At 53.1% G+C, this 23,453-nt stretch overlaps 1 protein-coding gene across 4 annotated transcripts in view; it reads left to right on the top strand.

The window, feature by feature from the left end:
* LOC144799689 (transducin-like enhancer protein 1) overlaps positions 1-23,453 on the top strand; it is a 156,483-nt gene that overhangs the window by 117,817 nt on the left and 15,213 nt on the right. Inside the window, exons 6-18 of one of the 4 annotated variants that reach the window (XM_078671178.1) lie at positions 2,881-2,943; positions 3,690-3,764; positions 4,279-4,462; positions 6,137-6,153; positions 10,731-10,835; positions 11,026-11,070; positions 12,440-12,595; positions 13,048-13,186; positions 13,510-13,694; positions 13,892-13,962; positions 14,507-14,756; positions 15,058-15,305; positions 20,760-20,907. In XM_078671178.1, coding sequence (XP_078527304.1) covers positions 2,881-2,943; positions 3,690-3,764; positions 4,279-4,462; positions 6,137-6,153; positions 10,731-10,835; positions 11,026-11,070; positions 12,440-12,595; positions 13,048-13,186; positions 13,510-13,694; positions 13,892-13,962; positions 14,507-14,756; positions 15,058-15,305; positions 20,760-20,907 — 1,686 coding nt within the window. Of the gene's footprint in view, positions 1-2,880; positions 2,944-3,689; positions 3,765-4,278; positions 4,463-6,136; positions 6,154-10,730; positions 10,836-11,025; positions 11,071-12,439; positions 12,596-13,047; positions 13,187-13,509; positions 13,699-13,891; positions 13,963-14,506; positions 14,757-15,057; positions 15,306-20,759; positions 20,908-23,453 lie in introns of all 4 variants that reach the window. The other 3 variants (XM_078671179.1, XM_078671177.1, XM_078671180.1) reach the window with 3 other exon arrangements.

Below are 23,453 nucleotides of genomic sequence, written 5' to 3'. Positions count from 1 at the left end.
GAAAGGGATCTACAAACACATGTCGTGGTAGTAGATTTACTGGGTAAAACTGGCTATGAGCTGGATTGGTAGACCCTTATGTTGTTGTTTTGTGTTGTGTTTTTGGAAGCCTGTAGATTTTCGGTGCTGTGGATGCTTTTGATTAATAAAGGCCATTTTATGTGTAACCCAAGCTTTCTCTTCTGATATATCCATTATGTGATGACGCCTGTTTCTCATCCCAGATGGGGCATTCTTGCAAACTTGTCCGCTTTATAGGCGTAATGCTGTAGCATCATGCATCGCTTGCACGCCGCACAGCACCGTGCCATGCTTGCACCGACGTGCCCTATAGCATCATGCATCTTTTGCACGCCCCACAGCACTGTGCCATGCTTGCACCGACGTGCGCCATAGCATCATGCATCACTTGCACGCCCCACAGCATTGCATCATGCTTGCACCGACGTGCGGTGCAGTATCCTGCATCGCTTGCACGCCCCACAGCACCGTGCTATGCTTGCACTGACTTGCCCTGTAGCACCACACAGCACTGTGCCATGCTTGTACAGACGTTCGGTGCAGCATCATGCATTACTTGCATGCCTACAGCACTGTACCATGTTTTCACAGACGTGCAGTGTAGCATCTTGCATCGCTTGCACGCCCCACAGCAACAAGCCATGCTTGCACTGACGTGCGGTGCAGCATCCTGCATCGCTTGCACGCTCCACAGCACCGTGCCATGCTTGCACTGACGTGCGGTGCAGCATCCTGCATCGCTTGCACGCCCCACAGCACCGTGCCATGCTTGCACCGAGGTGCCCTATAGCATCATGCATTGCTTGCACGCCCCACAGCCCAGTGCCATGCTTGCACCGACGTGCGCTCTAGCATCCTGCATCTCTTGCACGTCCCACAGCACTGTGCCATACTTGCACCAACATGCACTGTAGCATCATGCATCTCTTGCACGCCCCACAGCACCGTGCCATGCTTGCACCGACTTGCATTGCTTGGGTACTTTCTGCCTTGGTGAGGACAGAGAGGGCATATAATGGGATGCTACAGTGTGAGACTGACAGCAGAGCGCAGACGTAAATAACACCATTATAAAGTTATATATGTTACACTTAGAAGTCTCGTTTTTTTTGGCCTGGATTGGTCCTGCATTTCAGTTCATAGCTGTGTGGTGAAAGCTGATTTTCCCCCTGTATTTTTTCACTTGTATCAGTAGAGTAAATTGACAGACGCTGGGGCCATTGGCACCGCCTTTGCCACTAGTGCGCAGCGCCACTGGGCTTCTGGATAGAACTCGTGTCACGCAGCACCGCTGGGCGTCTGGATAGAACCTGTGTGTGGAGTCCACCGCCTTTGCCACTAGTGTGCAGCGTCACTGGGTGTCTGGCTAGAACCCGTGTGTGGATTCCACCGGCTTCAACACTAGTGCGCAGCGCCACTGGGTGTCTGGATAGAACCCGTGTGTGGATTCCACCACCTTCGCCACTGGGTGTCTGGATAGAACCTGTGTGTGGATTACACTGCCTTCGCCACTAGTGTTCAGCGCCACTGGGTGTCTGGATAGAACTCGTGTGTGGATTCCACCGCCTTCGCCACTAGTGCGCAGCGCCACTGGGTGTCTGGATAGAATAGAACTCGTGTGTGGATTCCACCGCCTTCGCCACTAGTGCGCAGCGCCACTGAGTATCTGGATAGAACCCGTGTGTGGATTCCACCACCTTCGCCACTGGGTGTCTGGATATAACCCGTGTGTGGATTCCACCACCTTCGCCACTGGGTGTCTGGATAGAACCTGTGTGTGGATTCCACCACCTTCGCCACTGGGTGTCTGGATAGAACCTGTGTGTGGATTACACCACCTTCGCCACTGGGTGTCTGGATAGAACCTGTGTGTGGATTCCACCACCTTCGCCACTGGGTGTCTGGATAGAACCTGTGTGTGGATTACACCACCTTCGCCACTGGGTGTCTGGATAGAACCTGTGTGTGGATTACACCACCTTCGCCACTGGGTGTCTGGATAGAACCCGTGTGTGGATTCCACCGCCTTCGCCACTAGTGCGCAGCGCCACTGGGTGTCTGGATAGAACCTGTGTGTGGATTCCACCACCTTCGCCACTGGGTGTCTGGATAGAACCTGTGTGTGGATTACACCACCTTCGCCACTGGGTGTCTGGATAGAACCCGTGTGTGGATTCCACCGCCTTCGCCACTAGTGCGCAGCGCCACTGGGTGTCTGGATAGAACCCGTGTGTGGATTCCACCACCTTCGCCACTGGGTGTCTGGATAGAACCTGTGTGTGGATTCCACCACCTTCGCCACTGGGTGTCTGGATAGAACCTGTGTGTGGATTACACCACCTTCGCCACTGGGTGTCTGGATAGAACCCGTGTGTGGATTCCACCGCCTTCGCCACTAGTGCGCGGCGCCACTGGGTGTCTGGATAGAACCCGTGTGTGGATTCCACCGCCTTAGCCAGACACTGTGTCCTCTGTTAGGCTGAGTGTGTGCATCGACACTTCCCACTAACTCGTGAATGTGCAGGTGCTGCTGCTTCCAGCAGGCATGCTCCACCCACATGCACTCACTCACCCACCTCTCCTTACACATGTCCACGTACATGCTACGTTCACTGCACACCCCCTGCCTGCACCACACCTTGTGCACACAATCCTGTTGTGAACTCCACCTCGGTGCTTCTCTGTGGGGTTTTCCCAGATGGAGCGAGGAGGGAGCATAGTGGGGTGAGTGAGGGGTGCAGGAGAATGAGAACTATCCGGGCTTGCATCAGTCATGCCTTGCAGCCTCCTTCACGAGGACATGCTTGCATTACTCTTTTCTGTTGTCCTGTATTCTTATGCCATGTTCTTCTTTTCCAGACTGAGATCGCCAAGCGACTGAATGCCATCTGTGCCCAGATTGTCCCCTTTCTGTCCCAGGAGGTGAGCACAGGGGGGGCTTCTATAGCTCAGCAGCGGTTCAAGCTGGTGTCTGTAGTTTGTAATTGTCTAGTTTTCTTGTTGGTCTGTTCTGCCAGTCCTGAGTGTAAGGGGGAGGGGGTGGGTCCCACATTGGGGTTTGTGGCGGTCATGATCAAGTACCCTCTAGACCTTTGTTTGGGAGCAGGAGGGGGTCTTCTGGGGGTGTTTTGAGGGGTCCTTTGTGAGTTTGAGTGCTCTGGCAGTGGGGAGGTTCCAGGTTTAAGGGGCTCGCCCCTCCCCCCCCCCCCCCCCCGGCCCTCTAAAGCCCAAAGGAGTTCTTCAGTCAGTTCAAGCAGAGTTTGGGACGGGTTGGGGTTCGTGGTCGCCTCACAGTCTGAGGGGTGGGGGGGGGGGCAGAGTTTGGGATGGGTTGGGGTTCGTGGTCGCCTCACAGTCTGAGGGGTGGGGGGGGGCAGAGTTTGGGACGGGTTGGGGTTCGTGGTCGCCTCACAGTCTGAGGGGTGAGGGGGGGGCAGAGTTTGGGATGGGTTGGGGTTCGTGGTCGCCTCACAGTCTGAGGGGTGAGGGGGGGGCAGAGTTTGGGATGGGTTGGGGTTCGTGGTCGCCTCACAGTCTGAGGGGTGGGGGGGGGGGGGCAGAGTTTGGGACGGGTTGGGGTTCGTGGTCGCCTCAGTCTGAGGGGTGGTGGGGTATCGGTCGCCCGAGCTGCCGAGCGGTGTTCACCCATCTCTTCTCTCTCTCCTCAGCACCAACAGCAGGTACTCCAGGCGGTGGAGAGGGCCAAGCAGGTAACCATGACCGAGCTGAACGCCGCAATTGGGGTACGTTGACCCCCTGTATACACTTTCAGCACCCAATTTATGTTTTTACCTTTAAAAACCTCCTGTGCCCTCCATGTACCATAACAGTAGGGGATCTCTGCTCTGCACTATTGCTTTTCTCCCACCCATGTCCTGCCCATCAGTTGCAGCTGCACCCATCGTTTGCTCCATACGGTCCTGCCCGAGAACTGGCCGGCCTTTCCTGGTCCATCTGTGCCAGGTCCATGCATTGCTTCTGCACGTTGCCTTTTTCTGCCTTGTGTTGTGTTGTTTTCTCTCATTGGTGCCCCAGCCCTGCCCGCTCCCATGCCTCCCTTGGGTCCTGTCTCCTGCCCACCCTGTCTGGATCCTGCCTGCCCGCTTCACCGCTGGCCCTTGTGCTGATGCCCCCCCCCCACTCGTCCGCGCCCACCCTTGTGCCAGTCTCCTGACCCAGCCCTGCCTGCGCTTGACCTTGAGAGAGAGAGAGAGTGGGCAGACCGATGTCTAAACTGTCCTTTTCTTCCCCTCACAGCACCAGCTGCAGGCGCACCACCTCTCGCACCACACCCCTTCGATACCCATGGCCCCCCATGCGGGCATGCAGCTGGCGAGCATGGGGGGTGCATCGGGGCTGCTGGCGCTCTCGGGGGTGCTTGGCCTCCAGTCTCAACTGGCCATGAAGGAGGACCGGGGGCTTCCGGACAGCGACCACCGAGGTAGGAGCGTAGGGCAGGACTTGTGCCTGCCCCTTCAGTGCTTAGGGGGGGGGCTTGTTCCTGCCACTTTAGTGCCCTAGGGTGAGGGGGCTTGTTCCTGCCACTTTAGTGCCCTAGGGCGAGGGGGCTTGTTCCTGCCCCTTTAGTGCCCTAGGGCGAGGGGGCTTGTTCCTGCCCCTTTAGTGCCCTAGGGCGAGGGGGCTTGTTCCTGCCACTTTAGTGCCCTAGGGCGAGGGGGCTTGTTCCTGCCCCTTTAGTGCCCTAGGGCGAGGGGGCTTGTTCCTGCCCCTTTAGTGCCCTAGGGCGAGGGGGCTTGTTCCTGCCACTTTAGTGCCCTAGGGTGAGGGGGCTTGTTCCTGCCCCTTCAGTGCTTTAGGGGGGGGGCTTGTTCCTGCCACTTTAGTGCCCTAGGGTGGGCGGTGGTTGTTCCTGCCCCTTCAGTGCTTTAGGGGGGGGGGCTTGTTCTTGCCCCTTTAGTGCCCTAGGGGGAGGGGGCTTGTTCCTGCCCCTTTAGTGCCCTAGGGTGAGGGGGCTTGTTCCTGCCACTTTAGTGCCCTAGGGCGAGGGGGCTTGTTCCTGCCCCTTTAGTGCCCTAGGGCGAGGGGGCTTGTTCCTGCCACTTTAGTGCCCTAGGGCGAGGGGGCTTGTTCCTGCCCCTTTAGTGCCCTAGGGCGAGGGGGCTTGTTCCTGCCCCTTTAGTGCCCTAGGGCGAGGGGGCTTGTTCCTGCCACTTTAGTGCCCTAGGGTGAGGGGGCTTGTTCCTGCCACTTTAGTGCCCTAGGGCGAGGGGGCTTGTTCCTGCCACTTTAGTGCCCTAGGGTGAGGGGGCTTGTTCCTGCCACTTTAGTGCCCTAGGGCGAGGGGGCTTGTTCCTGCCACTTTAGTGCCCTAGGGTGAGGGGGCTTGTTCCTGCCACTTTAGTGCCCTAGGGTGAGGGGGCTTGTTCCTGCCCCTTTAGTGCCCTAGGGTGAGGGGGCTTGTTCCTGCCACTTTAGTGCCCTAGGGTGAGGGGGCTTGTTCCTGCCACTTTAGTGCCCTAGGGTGAGGGGGCTTGTTCCTGCCCCTTTAGTGCCCTAGTTTGGTCTTGACCCAGGCAGAACCATTGGCCTGTGTCTGGGGGACCGAGCCGTACTCCACTCTGTTCACGGGGTTTTGCCTAAACAAAGGTGGTAAAGAAGCAGAGTATTTGTGTTGTGTCTGGGAGCTGAACAAGGACCCAGCTCTTTGGCAAGATGTGTATCTCACCCCCAAGCCAGACATATCAAAGGATAGGATAGGATTTATAAAGCGCACTTATACCCGCCGGTGTCAAGACGACAACAACTCATTTGTTCACACAGGGTGTTTGTGGTGGCCCCAGGGGGAGGCTGTGAGGGTGGTGGTGTGTGGGTCTGCCCCCTAGGACACGTAGTGAGATGCTCTTACCCCTTGCTCCCTAGGGGGTGATGGCGGGGTGGGGGTGCTGGGGTCAGATCCCTTTCTTGGGCGCCTCCTGCCACTGGTCCAGTGCTACTCGCAGGTGGGTGCTTCTGCGGTGCCAATGAAGACTCTTAAGGGAAGGGGTACCCCGGGGAGATGGGGGTTCAGTGTATCTTGTGTTCAGACATTAAAGCCTGTCTTCTCTCTCCTTTCCTGGACCCTCTGCTGCTGATGCTGCTGTTGTTATGGAGACAGATCGAGAGCCTGGCCCTGTGAGTACCACCGACCCCTACTGTCCTCACAGCTGCAGATGGGGGATCCGCAGGGGGCCGGAGAGGAGGGGCGCGGGGGTGGAGGGGATGGAGTGCAAGACAGCGGCGAGCGGGCATGAGCAGAGCGAGCAGGGTTAGAGTAGAGGAGGGTGAAGAAGGGTTAACAGGAGAACGGCTGGTGGGGAGTGGAAGGGCAGTGGGGTGGCGGCGGAGCAGGGAGGAGCAAAGCGAAGGTTGGCGTGAGTGGAGGAGAAAGTTAGATGTCAGGGCGTTTTAAGTAGGGGTGGGCGGAATTTGCGAATCCTGTTGCGCTAATCTCCGCAAAACGGTAAAAAAAATCTCCGAACAAGCAGAAATTCCACGAACGCGCGGAATTGCTTGTTTGCGATGCTCTTTTACTGTTCGCAATCGCTGTTTGCGTGCTTGGAGGATATATCTTGCGAACACGCATTTTGAGAACGCGAACAAGCAAAAATTTCGCGAAGTCGAGGAACGCAGAATTTTGGGCAATTTCGCATTCTCCGCGGAACGCAAAATTCCGCAAATTTCGTGAGAGGAACGGAATTTACCGCCCAGGCCTAGTTTTAAGGCATGGGCAAAGCAGGCTATTGCACAGGACTCCCACCTTTTAAAGCGCCCATCATAAAACGAGCTCTCTCACCTCTGTCCCCTTGTCTGACTCAATCTCTCTTCCTCATCTCTGCCTTCACCACCCCTCTTGACCTTCTTGCCACTTCCCTACATCACCCCTCTGCCGCTCTCCCCTACATCACCCCTCTGCCGCTCTCCCCTACATCACCCCTCTGCCGCTCTCCCCATCACTGGCCGCTCTTCTCCCTCGTCACCGGCCTCTCTTCCTCACTTCTCCACCGGTCTCTCATCTCCCTCGTCACCGGTCTCTCTTCTCCCTCGTCACCGGTCTCTCTTCCTCACTTCTCCACCGGTCTCTCTTCTCCCTCGTCACCGGTCTCTCTTCTCCCTCGTCACCGGTCTCTCTTCTCCCTCGTCACCGGTCTCTCTTCTCCCTCGTCACCGGTCTCTCTTCTCCCTCGTCACCGGTCTCTCTTCTCCCTCGTCACCGGTCTCTCTTCTCCCTCGTCACCGGTCTCTCTTCTCCCTCGTCACCGGTCTCTCTTCTCCCTCGTCACCGGTCTCTCTTCTCCCTCGTCACCGGTCTCTCTTCTCCCTCGTCACCGGTCTCTCTTCCTCACTTCTCCACCGCTTCGTTCTCCTCCCTCCTCGCACATCCTCTTCACCCGTATTCTTTCCTCCTTCTTTTCTGTCTCCACTTGCCAAGCTCCATTCAGTCTTTCAGGCCCGTTTCTTGTTCCCTCTCGTCACTTGTTTTTCTCTGCTTCTTTAACTTTCTCTTTTTATTTTTATTACGCGACCCACCCCCTTTCTATCTTTCCTCCTGAATCGCCCTTCTTCACTCTTCTCTTCCTTCCCACTTCTTTTGGCTATTCCTCCTCTTCTACCCCTTTTCTCTTAATCGTCCTCTTTTTTCTTTAAAACGTGTTTTCTCTTGTCATATTTTTATCCTTTAGACTTTTTTTTTCTATTTTACGGTTTTCCTACATCACACTGCTTTTGATTTTCTTCCCTTTTCGTTGTGTTTCCTCTCTTGTTTCTTCCCTTTATTCCTCCTCGCGTCTTCCCGGGTCTCCCTGTCTTCTCTTCTTTCCCTCTTCCATTTCTAGTCCTGTCATTCTTGCCCCCCCTTCAAGTCTCTCCTTCTCTCCCTTGCACTGCAATCTCTCCCCTCATGTTCTTCTCTCTCATGCCTTCCTCTGTTTCTCCCCCTTTCCTTCCTCTGCTGTGATGTCTCCACCTTTCTTCCGGTTTCGGGGGGGGGGGGGTTCTTGCCTCAACCTTCCCATGTTCCCTGTCTCAGCTGCTTCTAATGACACAGAAGGTCACTGAGGTCTCATGTGAAGGGGATGATGGTGGGGTTCTTTGGTCTCCCACTTCCCGCTGCCCAATTTCATGCCCTTGAACCAGCCGGTGAGACGGCTCGGCTGTCACATGCCCAGCTTATCGACTGGAGTGGGGGCACTTTCATATCCGGGGCGTGATATAAAATATTAATACGGAAGAGCTTTGAGGGGGGAGACAGCTCAGCTCAAGCCCTGAACCTGCTCACAGGATCAGACTCAGACCCCTGCCCCGAAGGAGCCCCTGGCACGGATATGTGGTCTGTGGCACCATTCTCTCTGGCACAGATATGTGGTCTGTGGCACCATTCTCTCTGGCACAGATATGAGGTCTGTGGCACCATTCTCTCTGGCACAGATATGAGGTCTGTGGCACCATTCTCTCTGGCACAGATATGAGGTCTGTGGCACCATTCTCGGGGGCGCAGATATGAGGTCTGTGGCACCATTCTCTCTGGCACAGATATGTGGTCTGTGGCACCATTCTCTCTGGCACAGATATGTGGTCTGTGGCACCATTCTCTCTGGCACAGATATGAGGTCTGTGGCACCATTCTCGGGGGCGCAGATATGAGGTCTGTGGCACCATTCTCTCTGGCACAGATATGTGGTCTGTGGCACCATTCTCTCTGGCACAGATATGTGGTCTGTGGCACCATTCTCTCTGGCACAGATATGAGGTCTGTGGCACCATTCTCTCTGGCACAGATATGAGGTCTGTGGCACCATTCTCGGGGGCGCAGATATGAGGTCTGTGGCACCATTCTCTCTGGCACAGATATGAGGTCTGTGGCACCAGTCTCATGGGCACAGATATGTGGTCTGTGGTTCCATTCTCCCTGGCACGGATATGTGATCTGTGGTTCCATTCTCCCTGGCACAGATATGAGGTCTGTGGCACCATTCTCCCTGGCACGGAAATGTGGTCTGTGGCACCATTCTCCCTGGCACGGATATGTGATCTGTGGTTCCATTCTCCCTGGCACGGATATGTGATCTGTGGTTCCATTCTCCCTGGCACAGATATGAGGTCTGTGGCACCATTCTCCCTGGCACGGATATGTGGTCTGTGGCACCATTCTCCCTGGCACGGATATGTGGTCTGTGGCACCATTCTCCCTGGCACGGATATGTGGTCTGTGGCACCATTCTCCCTGGCACGGATATGTGGTCTGTGGCACCATTCTCCCTGGCACGGATATGTGGTCTGTGGCACCATTCTCCCTGGCACGGATATGTGGTCTGTGGCACCATTCTCCCTGGCACGGATATGTGGTCTTTGGCACCATTCTCCATGGCACGGATATGTGGTCTGTGGCACCATTCTCCCTGGCACGGATATGTGGTCTGTGGCACCATTCTCCCTGACACGGATATGTGGTCTTTGGCACCATTCTCCCTGGCACGGATAGGTGGTCTGTGGCACCATTCTCCCTGGCACGGATATGTGGTCTGTGGCACCATTCTCCCTGGCACGGATATGTGGTCTGTGGCACCATTCTCCCTGGCACGGATATGTGGTCTGTGGCACCATTCTCCCTGGCACGGATATGTGGTCTTAGGCACCACTCTCCCTGGCACGGATATGTGGTCTGTGGCACCATTCTCCCTGGCACGGATATGTGGTCTGTGGCACCATTCTCCCTGGCACGGATATGTGGTCTGTGGCACCATTCTCCCTGGCACGGATATGTGGTCTGTGGCACCATTCTCCCTGGCACGGATATGTGGTCTGTGGCGCCGTTCTCCCTGGCACAGATATGTGGTCTGTGGCACCATTCTCTCTGGCACAGATATGTGATCTGTGGCGCCATTCACCCTGGCACAGATATGTGATCTGTGGAACAGATATGTGGTCTGTGGCACCATTCTCTCTGGCACAGATATGTGGTCTGTGGCGCCATTCACCCTGGCACAGATATGTGATCTGTGGAACAGATATGTGGTCTGTGGCACCATTCTCTCTGGCACAGATATATGGTCTGTGGCACTATTCTCTCTGGCACAGATGGTCTGTGGCACCATTCTTTCTGGCACAGATATGAGATCTGTGGCACCAGTCTCAGGGGCACAGATATGTGGTCTGTGGCACCATTCCCCCTGGCACCGCTGGGCACCGGCCGTTGCTTCAGTTCCTGACCCCTCCTGTTCCCAGTCAGCTAACGGCTCTCTGGAGTGAGATGCCGGCGAGGAGAGAGTCCTCGGGAGGCACAAGAGATATTTCACGCCCGCGCCTGCCCTAAGAGAAGAGACACAGCACAGCAGCAGTGTCCCCGGCACGGGTACAACTGGGGGTGACCATCTGAGAATCCGTGGCGAGGCATGGGGTTCACTGGAGAGTCTAGTGAGGGGCAGGGGCAGCCCCCCGGGTAAGTCTTGGCTTGTGGGCGAGTGGAGCAACCTCTGGGCTTTGAAGGGTTTGAGTGGCAGAGGAAGGGGTTCCCTTCCGGGTACCAAGGGTCATGTTCTAAAGTGAGGCAGCTGTGTGTGTGTGTGGGGGGGGGGGGGGCTCCATTCTGGGCAGCATGTTGGGCACGACTGCTTGTGCTAAGAGCTCTGCCAGGGAATGCCCTTGCACCGTGCGCCCCTGCCCCTAGAAGTGCCCTCTTCTCACATCTGTCGTCTTCACCCTGTCTTCTCCAGAGTTCCCTGTCGGTGCCAAACGGAGAGCGGGTGCGGACCCTGGCCGAGTTCCTCAACCACCACAAGAGGCGGAAGGCGGAGGAGAAGGACTTCGCCGCAGACTATGTAAGGCTAGGGGTGGCTGTGGGGTGGAGGGAGCCGGGGGTGGCTGTGGGGTGGTGGGAGCCAGGGGTGGCTGTGGGATGGAGGGAGCCGCTGTGGGCTGGTGGGAGGTGGTGGCCGCTCTTGGCACCAGAACACTGGGGCCTCCTGTTTGTGTCTTTCCCTTTTAACCGGTGCGCCCTCTTTATTCCAGGCCAGTGATGCGGACAAGAGTGAGGACAATCTGGTGGTGGACGAGGTGAGTGTGGCCCGGACGCCAGGCCCTGTTCTTCGGCTATTGTGCGTCGCACAGCACCCCCTCCAGCAGGTGCCAGTGTCACTCACACTAAAGTATACAAAAAGAGCGATGGATGGACGCTTGAATGACTCTCAGCCACTGGTAATCACTCTGAGCCGCATCCCAATCCCATTGTTATTTTGCGCACAACGTCACCGCAGGTTGGACCCCGCCATATGCAAATCAGTCTTGACTTTGCTCCAATAGGAACAGTCCCGCTGAACTGCCAGGCCAGGTCCTCCCTGAACCGGAAACACAAGTAACCCAGGACCGGTTTCGCCCTAGTTCTGGTCTCATCCGATGTGTACAGCTTGGGTCCAGTGAGACTGCACAGAATCCACGTCTGGGCATACCCGTCCCACACTGAGGTTTACAAAAGAGTGGCTGATTTGCATATAGCTGGGTCCAAACTGAGGTAGCATGGTGTGCACAGTAACGACGGATTGGAACCCGGCCAGAGGAATCCCCAGTGACTGAAATGAATGCAAGCCTTCCATCATCACCCGTTGAACACTTGGAACCTAACACAGGGCCTAGTGGCAGGGAGCGCCATAGTGATGCCTGTATCCCCCTGCCAGTCCCTGACCTACAGGTGGCAGCCCTGTATCCCCCTGCCAGTCCCTGACCTACAGGTGGCAGCCCTGTATCCCCCTGCCAGTCCCTGACCTACAGGTGGCAGCCCTGTATCCCCCTGCCAGTCCCTGACCTACAGGTGGCAGCCCTGTATCCCCTTGCCAGTCCCCTGACACACTTATCCTACAGGTGGCAGCCCTGTACCCCCTGCCAGTCCACGACTCACCTGTCCTGCCAGTGGCAGCCCTGTATCCTGCCAGTCCCCCTGATCCACCTGTCCTACAGGTGGGAGCCCTTTATTCTCATGCCAGTCCCTGACTGGAGGCAGGCCTGTGTCTCCTTGCCAGTCCCCTGACCCACCTGCCCCTACAGCTGGTAGCCCTGTATCCTCCCAGTCGTATAGATGGGAGCCCTGTATCCCCCTGCCAGTCCGCTTGGACACCTGTTCTAGAGTTGGCAGTACTGTACTCTCCAGCTAGTCCTCTGAGATACCTATGTCAATAGGTGCCACCTCTGTAAGGCTGTGCCAGTCCCTCCAGCTGTCTATCCTTAATGGTGGCAACCCTGGGATATTTCTGCCATTGTCCTGCCTCATGGGGGTGGGAACTGTGCCTTGTATCCCTGTAGTGTCTTTTGAGCACTTCCTGGGCACTGCCCACATATTGCAGTGTGAACAGCCCCAGAAAGTTTTGCTTTTGGTGGCAAATGCCACATCATGATCTGTCTGCTCACCGCCCTGCACCCTCTCTCTTCTCAGGACCCTGCGTCCCCCCGCAGTGTGCACTCCTACTCTTCACGTGAGAACGGCATAGAGAAGACTCTGGGGCAGCGGAAGGATGCCATGCCTGCCAGCCCCACCTCGATGACCTCGTCCAGCAGCACCTCGCCGTCCAGGAGCAAGGACCTGCCAACGGTACCCGCCTTGTGTGCCTCGCTTCCTGAGGGGTGGAGTGTCACAGACAAGCCTGAAAAGCCAGATCAGAGGGGTACAGGGTGATAATAGGACTGTGACACTGAAGGCCTCCGTGCCCACCTTTGTGGCCAGTGGTTGTGCCAAAGGCTGCATCCGCTGGTAGTGAAACAGTGCCCAAAGAGACCACCTTACGTGACTATAATCCCACCACAGGTTCTTGGTCTCCAAGTAGGCGATGCAAGGGACGGATTTTGTGGTTTGGGCAGAGAGCGGAGTGCATTGCTCTCTTTTGTAGGCGTTTGCACCCTCCTACTGCCTGTATTTGATGCCCGCCATCTTGGGAGGAGGGTCATGGGGGTACTGGGCATGCGTAGTTTCTGATGCTCATCAGTAATCACGACAGTTCACCCAAACTATGCTTCTATTCACTCTTGGATTTCTCTATATTTCAGCAGCAGGTGGAGAAAGCGGGTACCCCCGGATTGAAGTCCAGCACCCCGAATTCCCAGGGGGAGCCGAGTGCTCCAGGACCAAGCATTGCCAGCCAGCCTTTCCGCTCGGGTGTAACGAAGAGTAGCGTGGAGGCTTTGGGTAAGTGTGCTTGGGATCTGCCCACACTCAGTGATGCCTCAGTTGTAAGGTGTGACGGAGTAGACCTGGCCGAGACCAGCATTCAGCCCACCTAGAGCTCAGGGTACCCAGACAAGTTTGGGCCTCCACGCATGCTGTGTTTGGGAGGGGGAGAGCATTTTCCTTAAATTCAGATGGGGTGGTAAATGCTTCTGTAGTTTTGCAGCATGGTTCCTTTTCTGGATTCGCTTGCTGTGCAGTATTCCACCATCTAGTGAGTGTGTTTAAGGAGCCAGGGCTGGTTTAATTTATTTAACACCCATGCTTTCTCTCCGCTTCCCCAGCTTTAGGCCTCCGGAACCCGCTGTCTGTCCAGGGTTCGTATCCGGCCGCCTTCAGCTTGGCTCACGCCTCTGTCAATGGTGACATGGCGTCCGCCGGGGCCTACGCCGGCCTGCACCTCATGTCTCCTCAGATCAACGGGGCGTCTGGCTCTGTGGCAGCGGGCAGCTACGGGCGATCACCACTGGTAGGTCTACTCCTCGTCTGGTGGTTAGGGCTTGGGAAGGTTCTAGAACAGCAGGTGGTATTGGAAGACCAGGTACTAAGCCTGGTGTTTGAGGCGAGTGCTTGCAGCCAGAGGCAAGCACACTGTTGTAGATGGTGGCCAATGACCGGTGCTCCCAAGGATGTCTTGGTCCTAATACTAAGCTTGCTTCTCTGCAGGTAGGCTACGACCCTCACTCTCACATGCGAGTCCCAGGCCTTGGAGCAGGCATGCCGGCTTCTGGAAAACCGTAAGTGGGGGTCTTTCCTGTGAGCTCACTCTATGGTGCTTAGTTCTGGGGTGGAGAGTTGCGCTGTTGATCTGATGTACCAGTGACCATAGTAATAAGTGTAGAGCTATGTTGAGAAACCAATGTAATGGTAACCGTTGCAAGGAGTAGTGCTTTGACGATACGACGCTCATCCGTTGGTGGCAAGCTGCTGAAAAATGGGGCCAGATCTCATTTTAAGGTAGAGGAGTTTCTAACATTTTCTCAGTTCTTTAACATTTTTGTTCTGTGTAGACGTGTCCTTGCTAAAATAGATGTTCTGCTAGTAGCTGTGCCCACAGTTGCAAATATTGATTGCCAGTTAGATCTTGAGCTTGGCATTGCTAATAGTTGTGTCAAAGCGGTTTCTTACCTTCCTGTAGGTAGGAGCTGTATGTATGTTTGTTTGTAGAGTCGCTTTTGCTTGGTTTGCTTCAGTATTTCAGCTCCCCACCTTTGTGTTGGCAGTCTTACTGATCAACGTTCAGGTCTCTGAGTTTTATTTCCATCTCTGCTCCTCTTTCAGTGCCTACTCGTTCCACGTAAGTGCTGATGGACAGATGCAACCGGTGCCCTTCCCGCCCGATGCCCTGATCGGCTCTGGTATACCCCGCCATGCCCGCCAGTTGCATACCCTGAACCATGGTGAGGTGGTCTGTGCGGTGACCATCAGCAATTCCACGCGGCACGTCTATACGGGAGGCAAGGGTTGTGTGAAAGTGTGGGACGTGGGCCAGCCGGGTACCAAGACTCCTGTGGCTCAGCTCGACTGCTTGGTAAGAGGCAAGGAGGCAGTGCCAGTGTGTTGCCATAGTGGTGTCTTTTTCTTGCTTGTTGCGTCTCACTTCCTTCCTTGGTGTAAGTAGTAAAATAAGACAAATTGACTGCTCTGAAGCTACATTAGGAGTTGTGATGCCTAGCTTGAAATAGTAAGGATTAGAGAAAGTTGTAGTTTGCCTAAAATGTCCCTCAAATCTTATATTTAAGGAAGTTCCCTTGTCCCAAACGATTATTGCATTAAATCCTTCTCTGAATGTTGCGTATGTGCTCAAACTTTTTTTTTTAATCTTTGTGCAGAACCGGGATAACTACATCCGTTCCTGTAAGCTCCTTCCTGATGGGCGGAGCCTCATCGTGGGTGGGGAAGCCAGCACGTTGTCGATTTGGGACTTGGCCACGCCAACCCCGCGGATAAAGGCAGAGTTGACGTCTTCGGCTCCCGCCTGCTACGCCTTGGCCATCAGCCCCGACGCCAAAGTCTGCTTCTCCTGCTGCAGCGATGGCAACATTGTAGTGTGGGACCTGCAGAACCAGACGCTGGTCAGGTGAGCACCAAGTGTAATCGTTTATTCTCCCAACCCTTGGAGTCATGAGAGCGTACAGTCTGAGCTTTGTTTTGAGCTTTCGGACTCGCTGACCCCTGTATGTTATGGACTGAAGACCCCTTCGTATTCAGGTAACAGTAAACTAGATAGCTCTTACCCATGTGGGTAGTAATTCCTGCCACAGGTTTGCCAGATTTTGATGAATGATCACATCCTCAGGTTATCAGCCACATCGCGCCTTCATTCGATGGACCCGGCAGTAGAGGAGTTAAGAGACTCCTCCAGAAAAGCCAAGTGAAAACTTAAATTATTGGGGTGGGAGGGGCCTTTTTTTAAATGAATAACTTGCACATCACTTCATTTGTCACTTTTAGTACTTTGTCTTTTTTTGCAACCTGTGAAAAAGTACATTACTGAAATCGAATTTTTAGGAGCGGGAGGGAGAGCCACTACTTAAAACGTAACTTTTAAAAATGTTACTGGCCGTGTTCAGTGCCATTTGAGGTATTAACTGGAGCCGCCATTTTAGGTTGGTGCTCTAGTTGTTTTACACAGTCCGGCCCCGTACTTAATGAAGCCCGGTGCGTGGACGCGCAGGTAAGACCAAGGCTCGGTCCCTGCTCAGCACTACTCCGCAGCAACCGACATCTCGACAAAAGGAAGCCAGGGGGGGCACATCTGTGCTCAGCGGGTGCGCAACTGGCACGCCGAAGGCGCAACAAAGGCCAGCCCATTTGTGGCGGGCCAGGGGCTAGAACCCCTGCCTGTTTGCAGCCAGATTGGGTCACCTTCTTCCCCGCACAACTTCAGGCATATAATACATCAACAGGTGAGCTCTGTCAGCACTGTGTGTTCCCCGATGGGCCACACTGGGTCTGCAACCATGGCAAATGGGAAGTAGGAAACTGTGAAAGCGCGCCTATTAGCACAACGCACCCCCCTTCGAGAAAGGTACATCTTAAATGGCAGACGATGCTGCTAAACTGCTGATCCATGCCCAAACATAGCGCAGAACTGTTCACAATATTAGAGGATAAACAACCTGGTGTTCTTTTTATTCTGGAGGCCTGGCTACGAGAGGATTCCATGCAGATGTATCCGTGGCTCTCCCTCAACGCTATGCTATAGAAAGATGCGACCATAAGGACACGAGGAGGGGTGACTGCGATAATATTAAAAAACAATCTAAAAGGTCAGTTCTCCCCTATCAAACTTCCTGGAAGGGAATGCCTGCTATTCACACTGGAGTTCTCAGCTACATTCACCTTCAGGTATTCTAATATTCTTTTAATACAATTGCATTAGATGCTATGTTTTCAAAAAGTGAGTAAATTGGACTTATGCATTAACCTCATTGCTGCTGCCGATGGCCGTTGCGTGCACTACCTCGGTAGTGCTGCGCACGTCTGTTGGCCGTCGCGGCCCCGCCCGCTCAATAGAACGTTCCGCACTAGCATGTAACGTTCGGCGCAGTTAAGAGGCTTATGAACAATTGATGTTTGCTACTATTGATTATATCGTAAAGAAGTTCCTTGCTACCTTGACCACATCTTTTTGTACTGTACTATTGACCCAGGTTGGGTAGCATGTATGGGTTACCCCCTTAATACCCAATACTTCCTGGGGTGAGCAGGACCCTTGAAAAGCATGTTAAGACCCATCTGACTGCCTTCCTGGAAACACACTCCATCCTTCGCCCAACCCAAACTGGATTTACACCCGGCAGCAGTACCGAGACCGCCCGCCTAGTGGCAACAGAAGGGCTAAGGCGGCTCAGCGGCAATGATCTTGCTCGACCTGAGTTCAGCCTTCGACACAGTATCACACCTGGTCCTCATCCAAGGACTAAAAGAGGCAGGTATAGGCGGAATCTCCCTTAAATGGTTTACTAACTTCATAGAGCAGAGAAGCTTCCAAGTCCAGGAGGATTCCTCTCTCTCCGCAACCTATACATTAAAATGTGGAGTACTCCAGGGTTCTTCTCCAAGTCCCACTTTTTACCCTTTACGGTTGCCCGCTGGCAGAAATAGTAGAAACCTACGGGTTCGCTCTGGTCACCTACTCAGATGACACACCTCCCATCAACTAAATGCATACCGTAATCATGTCACAAACTGGATGTCGGACAGCTGTTTAAAGCTGAACGGCTATAAAACAGAGGTCCTGGTTGTAAGAAATAATCCTTCCCTCAGGAATGATCTGAACTGGTCGGTCAGTTTAGGGACACAGCTGCCATGTCAGTCAAGAGCCGAGGGTTCTGGATAGATCACAGGCTTTCCATGGAAATCCAGACCAAAAAGTTGGCTGCCTGCTGCTTTGGACTTCTCCGGACTCTGAGAAAACATCTAGGCTGGCTCCCAGCACCTCTCCGTAGAGTGGTAGTACAAGGACTAATCAATTCACGCCTGGACTACGGTAACTCCCTGTACCTAGACAGCCCCGAATATGTAATCAACCGCCTGCAGGTGGTGCAGAACACAGCAGCGCGCACACCTTTTCAAAATCCCAGAGTACGTCCGCAGCATCCGCATTGGCTGCCAATACACAAGAGAATACAGTTTAAATCCCTCTGTTTAGTTCATCGGGCCGTGCACAAACAAGGCCCAACTCCTCCAACGTTTGGTGACCCACTATGCGCCAAAACAAACTGCAAGATCTGAGTGTCACAACTTGCTTCTGGTCCCAAGGGTCAAGAAAGCGAGAGGTGTCGGAAGCTCCTTACATTCTTAGCTTCCAAACTGTGGAACGCGCTCTCCGTTTACATTAGACCGGACCATTCCAAAACCAGCTTTAGGAAGCAACTGAGATCCTATCTACTTTAGTTTCAGGCATGCACTCAACCTCCGCTCTAAGATGTTATCAACAGTGCTGGGAAGTCCTTTGGTTAGACAAGCTCTGTATATATTCCGAAGAATAGAATAGAAAGAGTATATTTGTGGCTTCTGCTGGGCACGGCCTCTGAACCTCTGTGGTGGAGCCTTGCTGGGTCCAACTGAGATTTTCCTTGAATTGCCTTCAGATTTAGATAAAGAGGATTTTTGACTTGTGTCCTATTGAGGATCAGGAGCAAGAAATGCCTCCAGGTGCATCCTTGAGGGTGCGACCGAGGGTGTTGCGTAGTGTGGTACAGCTGCTTTCAGCAGTGGACCAACCATGTTCGTTGGATCAGGGAGTGAATAGCCTAGGGCTGCCTTAAGGTGGATCTAGAAGAATGAGCCTTCTGGGATCTGGCAGGATCTCGAAGGCGGTAACCATGAGCATGCTAATGCAGCGTGCTGCCAGACGGCGTGTATTTCGGTTGACCGGGCAGAACAGGACCATCAGGGTACCTTGTGATACTGTGGCCGGATGTATGACATTACAACGCATGCTTTTACCACGCATGCCTTTACAAAGCAGTTTTTACAACGCATGCCATTACAACGCATAGCGCTTTGGGGTGCTGGATAGTGAATAGTTTAATTTACTATTCCAACTCCAGTCCCCGTGGATAGTAAGGAAGATGTTGGATAGTAAATTAAATCTATTCCCTATCCTAGAGCGCCCCCCAGCGCAATGCGTTGTAATGGTTTGCGTTGTAAAAGTTGCGATGTAAGAGCACTGCGTGGTAAAAATTGCGTTGTAAAGGATATTTCCCACTGTGGCTACATCCACCAGGGCAGATTTTAGGATGCAGATGGACAAATGAGGTGCTTCTTGGAACGGCTACAGCAGGGTGCTGACGCCTCCTCCGATAGCTGCAGTATTTCGAATGCGCCAATGAGGTATTTGATTATTTATTAAAAAAGTTTTGTATTGCACGAACAAGACCTCGAGAGGTATCAGAGCGCTTCACAGTAATAGGAGAGGAGAACATGGTAAAAGGGAACATTGTGAGGCGGTAATAGAGGATAACCTAATATGGTAATAAAAATGTACGCGGATGTGCACGATAATTACTTGGTACACAATAAGGTAGACAATCCTGGATAATACAGTCCTTGAAGAAAACAGACAACCAATGGTTATTTACGGCAGGAATCTGTCCATTAGGAGTGTTTTTACTTCATGCTTGAAAGCAGCTGTGTAGGGAATTCTGCAGATTTCCGGAGGGAGCGAGTTCCAGATCTTCGGTGCCGAACCTGAGAAGGCTCGAAGTCTTGTTCTCTTTTTGCGAAAAGACTGTGGTTTCAGTGATAGAGCATTTGCACTTCTTGATGGTCTACCTCCCCCGATAGTTCTAGTTCTTGAGCCAGGTAGCCTGGGGTTTTGGAGTCTAGGTGCGCCACTTTTGCATCCAGCACGGTGTGACTATAGTTTCTTCCTACCTACTGGCGCTGTCTGCATATGACCATCCTGAGATGGTGGACTCTGGACCCGTGAAGTGGAAGCAGTTTTTGGTGGCGTTAAAACGTGCTTCTTTTTCGTGGAACCAGCAGATGTGAATATTTGTAGGATAAACGAAACCATCAGGATTTCGTGCGACTCCATGCCGAGTGACGAGTGCACTGGGCACATGGAACATATCGCTCTGGAGCGGAACCAGCAAAATGCAACTGTGCAATGTGTCAATATAAAGTAAAAGTAAAGTCCACATTTGTAAAGCGCACAATCACCCGTAAGGGTCTCTAGGCGCTGGGGGGCCGTCGGGAAGATTAAGCGAGCTATTGCCCAGAGTCACATGGTGCTGGGCTAACCTGCCGCCGGAGCTGGCGATCGAACCGTGGTCCCCAGATTCCAGCGTCAGTCGCCCTGGCCGCGGCGCCACACCTCTTCCATATATAGTGGAAAGGCGGGGGGGGGGGCAGAAGGATTTGGTCACAGCACTTGATCTGGTGTGTAACCAATGGGTTGTGACCCTGGAACACACTAATCCGGAGTGGAACCAGAAAGATTTGACTGTTGCACGTGTTGCTCTGGTTTGGAGCCAGTTGCCTGTCAAGTGTGGGGGAGGGGGGCTGTGAACCAGGAGGATGTTTCTAAATGCCATGTGTCTCTGATGTGAGAAAAAACACAGCTTGTAGCCCTGGAATATGCTTATCTGGGGTGGAACCAGGAGGAATGGCTGTGGGTCTCTGGGGCAGAACCAGCATTATATGACAGTAGCATCTGCCCCTCTGTGGTGGAACCAGCACATTGTGAGGGTGCAATGCGTCGCTCTGGGGTGGTTCCAGGGAGATGTGGAAGTGTTGCATGTTGCCCTCGGGTGACACGTGTGGAGTGTTACCTGGATACATGTCTGAATTTGAACCAGCAGAATGTGATCCTCTGGTTTTGTTATTATTTGGTGAAACCCCTGTGGTGCGACCACAGCATACGTATCTGGGACGGAGCAATCTGTTAGTGACTTCTGAACCTGCCGCTCTTGGGTAGAACCCCCGTATGTGACCCTAGTGTGTGGATGTGTTGCCTGACCACATGCGATTCCACCTTTGCACCGCTCACCTTTGCGCATCGGCTTTTGTTCCCCTGCAGGCAGTTCCAGGGCCACACGGACGGTGCCAGCTGCATAGACATTTCCAACGATGGCACCAAGTTGTGGACGGGCGGCCTGGACAACACGGTGCGCTGCTGGGACCTGAGGGAGGGACGGCAGCTGCAGCAGCACGACTTCAGCTCACAGGTGCGTAGACTCAAGTGTGGTGCCTCGTCGACTGTGGGTTTGGGATGGAGGTGTGAGTTTCTGGCTAATGCTTGGACCTGGAGGGTACAAAGAGAAGGTGCCCTGCATACTGGGAAGCCTTGTTGGCGCTTGACGCCGTGTAGGGTGGTTTATGCCATACAGCAGACTGTAGCTACATTAAGAGTTCTTCTGCAGGCGAATGGCGCACTCTAAACCTGGGTGGCCAGGAAGGGCTTGGGAAGAGATGTTCAAAGATTTAGCACCCAGGAATTTCCAAAATGTCCATCACATGGTGTCCAACGTCGCTACAATGTTGGTGGCGTGCAGGGGTGCAAATGGTGGGGGTATGTCGCGCACCATAATAAATGTTATCAAATGCAGGTTGCACTAAGCTGACCCAACTCAAAATGGTCAAAGAGCTTTTCAAGTCTAGCTACAAACCGCTTTAGGCATGAGAAGGACCTTATGTCATCAGTTCTTCAAAAACAAAAATAGAACAGAGAGAAAGTGGTCTCTGGAGCAGCCCTGTTCAGTAAATGGCTGGGATGTGGTTTTCATAGTTGGCTCTTGCGTGGGTGGGCTGTCCACCAGCCAGGGTGTTTTGGGGATGCTTACATTGTCTAATTTGTGTTCCAATTTTTGGTGATACAGCATCAATTGGTCCTTTTGTTGAACTCCAGATTCGACATGAGAGCCAGTGTGTGTTCTTAGATATATATTTTTTGCAGATATGGCATTTTAATTGCAGATTTCTGACTTATTTTTTAGATAGTAGGTGCTGTTTTGATGCTTTCATCGGTCATAAATGTACAATGGTTGTAATGACTGGCCCGTGCCAGTTTAAAAAAAAATTCTGCTGTGATAACATATTTGGTGGAAATACGATCTTTTATACTTAAGTAAAGACGGGCGTACACAGACTTAACTAAATATGTTATGAAGATACTGGTCCTGTGTCAAACCTATCTGCTATGCCGTGTTTTGCTGTGTGCGCCTTTTCTGTTTGAATTTCAGCAGCTGTTTCATATTTGGACTCCTTTTCATAACACCCTCCTTTGAGTGAAATTTTAAATCTGCATATTCAATCTGCACAGAATAGCTAGATACTACCAAGTACTTCCCCTAACAAAAAAACTGATTTATTGGCTTTGCCAGTGCTTGTTAAACTTTTAGTGGTTATTATAAATGTGCATTTGTATTTTGCAAGGCCTTGATTTCAGTGTGTGTATTCATTGCTTGCAGCATTCCTTGCATGCAGCCAGTCTCCTGTTCTATATAATCCACGTGTACTTTTTTGTCTCCATCCACTTGTCTTATCTGCCATGCGTGTATATCGGACCCTCTCCCGCTTCTTGTATATCTCAGAGGTGCACGCGCGTCTCGTGGTCCTCTCTATGTGCCTCCTCGGGCTGATGCCAGTGTGGTGGGTGAGCATTGCGCTGCCACCCTTCATATTCCACTCGACTAGTGGTGGACAAGTATCCACAAATGGTAAATTTAGTGTATTTTTTTTAAATAGCACTTCATTCGCAGTTACTGTGGCCTCTGGGTGCTAAGTACTTAAAGGCCTAAACTCAGGGGTGTCTGACAGACTTTTCTACTTTGCAGCCCCTGGGTGGGTGACATCACCCAGCTTGTCATGTCTCCAAACCTGTTTTTCTCCCCGTTCAGTTTGGTTCATGCCTGCCCATTCGTTGTCTTGACTCAGACACGAGTGACCCGCTGTGATACTGCAGCCGGAAGGGACACTGCTTACGTCACTGTCCTTGGAATCCGGCATGCTCTGTTCTAACACCGCCTTCGGCACTTGTGCAAACACTTGTCTTTCATGGAAAATCACATATTGGAGCATGAATACTTTTCTGGTTTCACATCCAGAAAATTCCGCCATCTAGTGGTTGGGTCCGGAATTGTCTTTTTTTTTTTTCCGTGGGCGTTGTCGACCTACGTAAGACGTCAGACGGCGCTCTGGCTGTTCCTGTGCATGGTCGCCACCCTCTGATTCTTTTTTTCCGCCGTTGGGTCTACAAGCAACAGAGGAGCTCTCAAAGTTTTTGAAGCAATTATAATTTTTAACCTCTTCCATGCTCATGACGGCTCCCGGCCGTCATGAGTCACGGTGGGCGTGTGCTGATGACGGCCGGGAGCCGTCATGACCACGCCCGCGATAGGAATGTTCAGCACTGCGGCGGAATTCGTGCCGCAGCGATGAGGTTAAAGAAAGTACATTGATTCACCAAAGACTGCGAAAGGAGAAGACACATTGAGAAGGGGACCCCTCACGACGGGACACCCGCCATAAACAGCCATGTGGTCTGAGAATGAGGCACGGTAGGGGTGATGGACAAAACCCCCTTTAAATTCTGCCCAAACTGCCACCACATATGTGCGCAGCGAGACCCCCACGAGGTCTACAACCTCTGTCTGCCCTAAGTCCACAACGACTGCAAGGCCTGCGCAGCCTCCGTACCAAAAACCTTGAGGGTACGTCAAAGACTGAAACATTACAACACCGTGTCCAGCAGCCAAAAGCCACAGATACCTCT

The sequence above is a fragment of the Lissotriton helveticus genome, chromosome 12 (genome assembly GCF_964261635.1).
Source record: "Lissotriton helveticus chromosome 12, aLisHel1.1, whole genome shotgun sequence".
Taxonomy (NCBI): Eukaryota; Metazoa; Chordata; class Amphibia; order Caudata; family Salamandridae; genus Lissotriton; species Lissotriton helveticus.
Note: the sequence above shows the minus strand (reverse complement) of the source record. Positions and strands in the feature narration are given on the sequence as shown.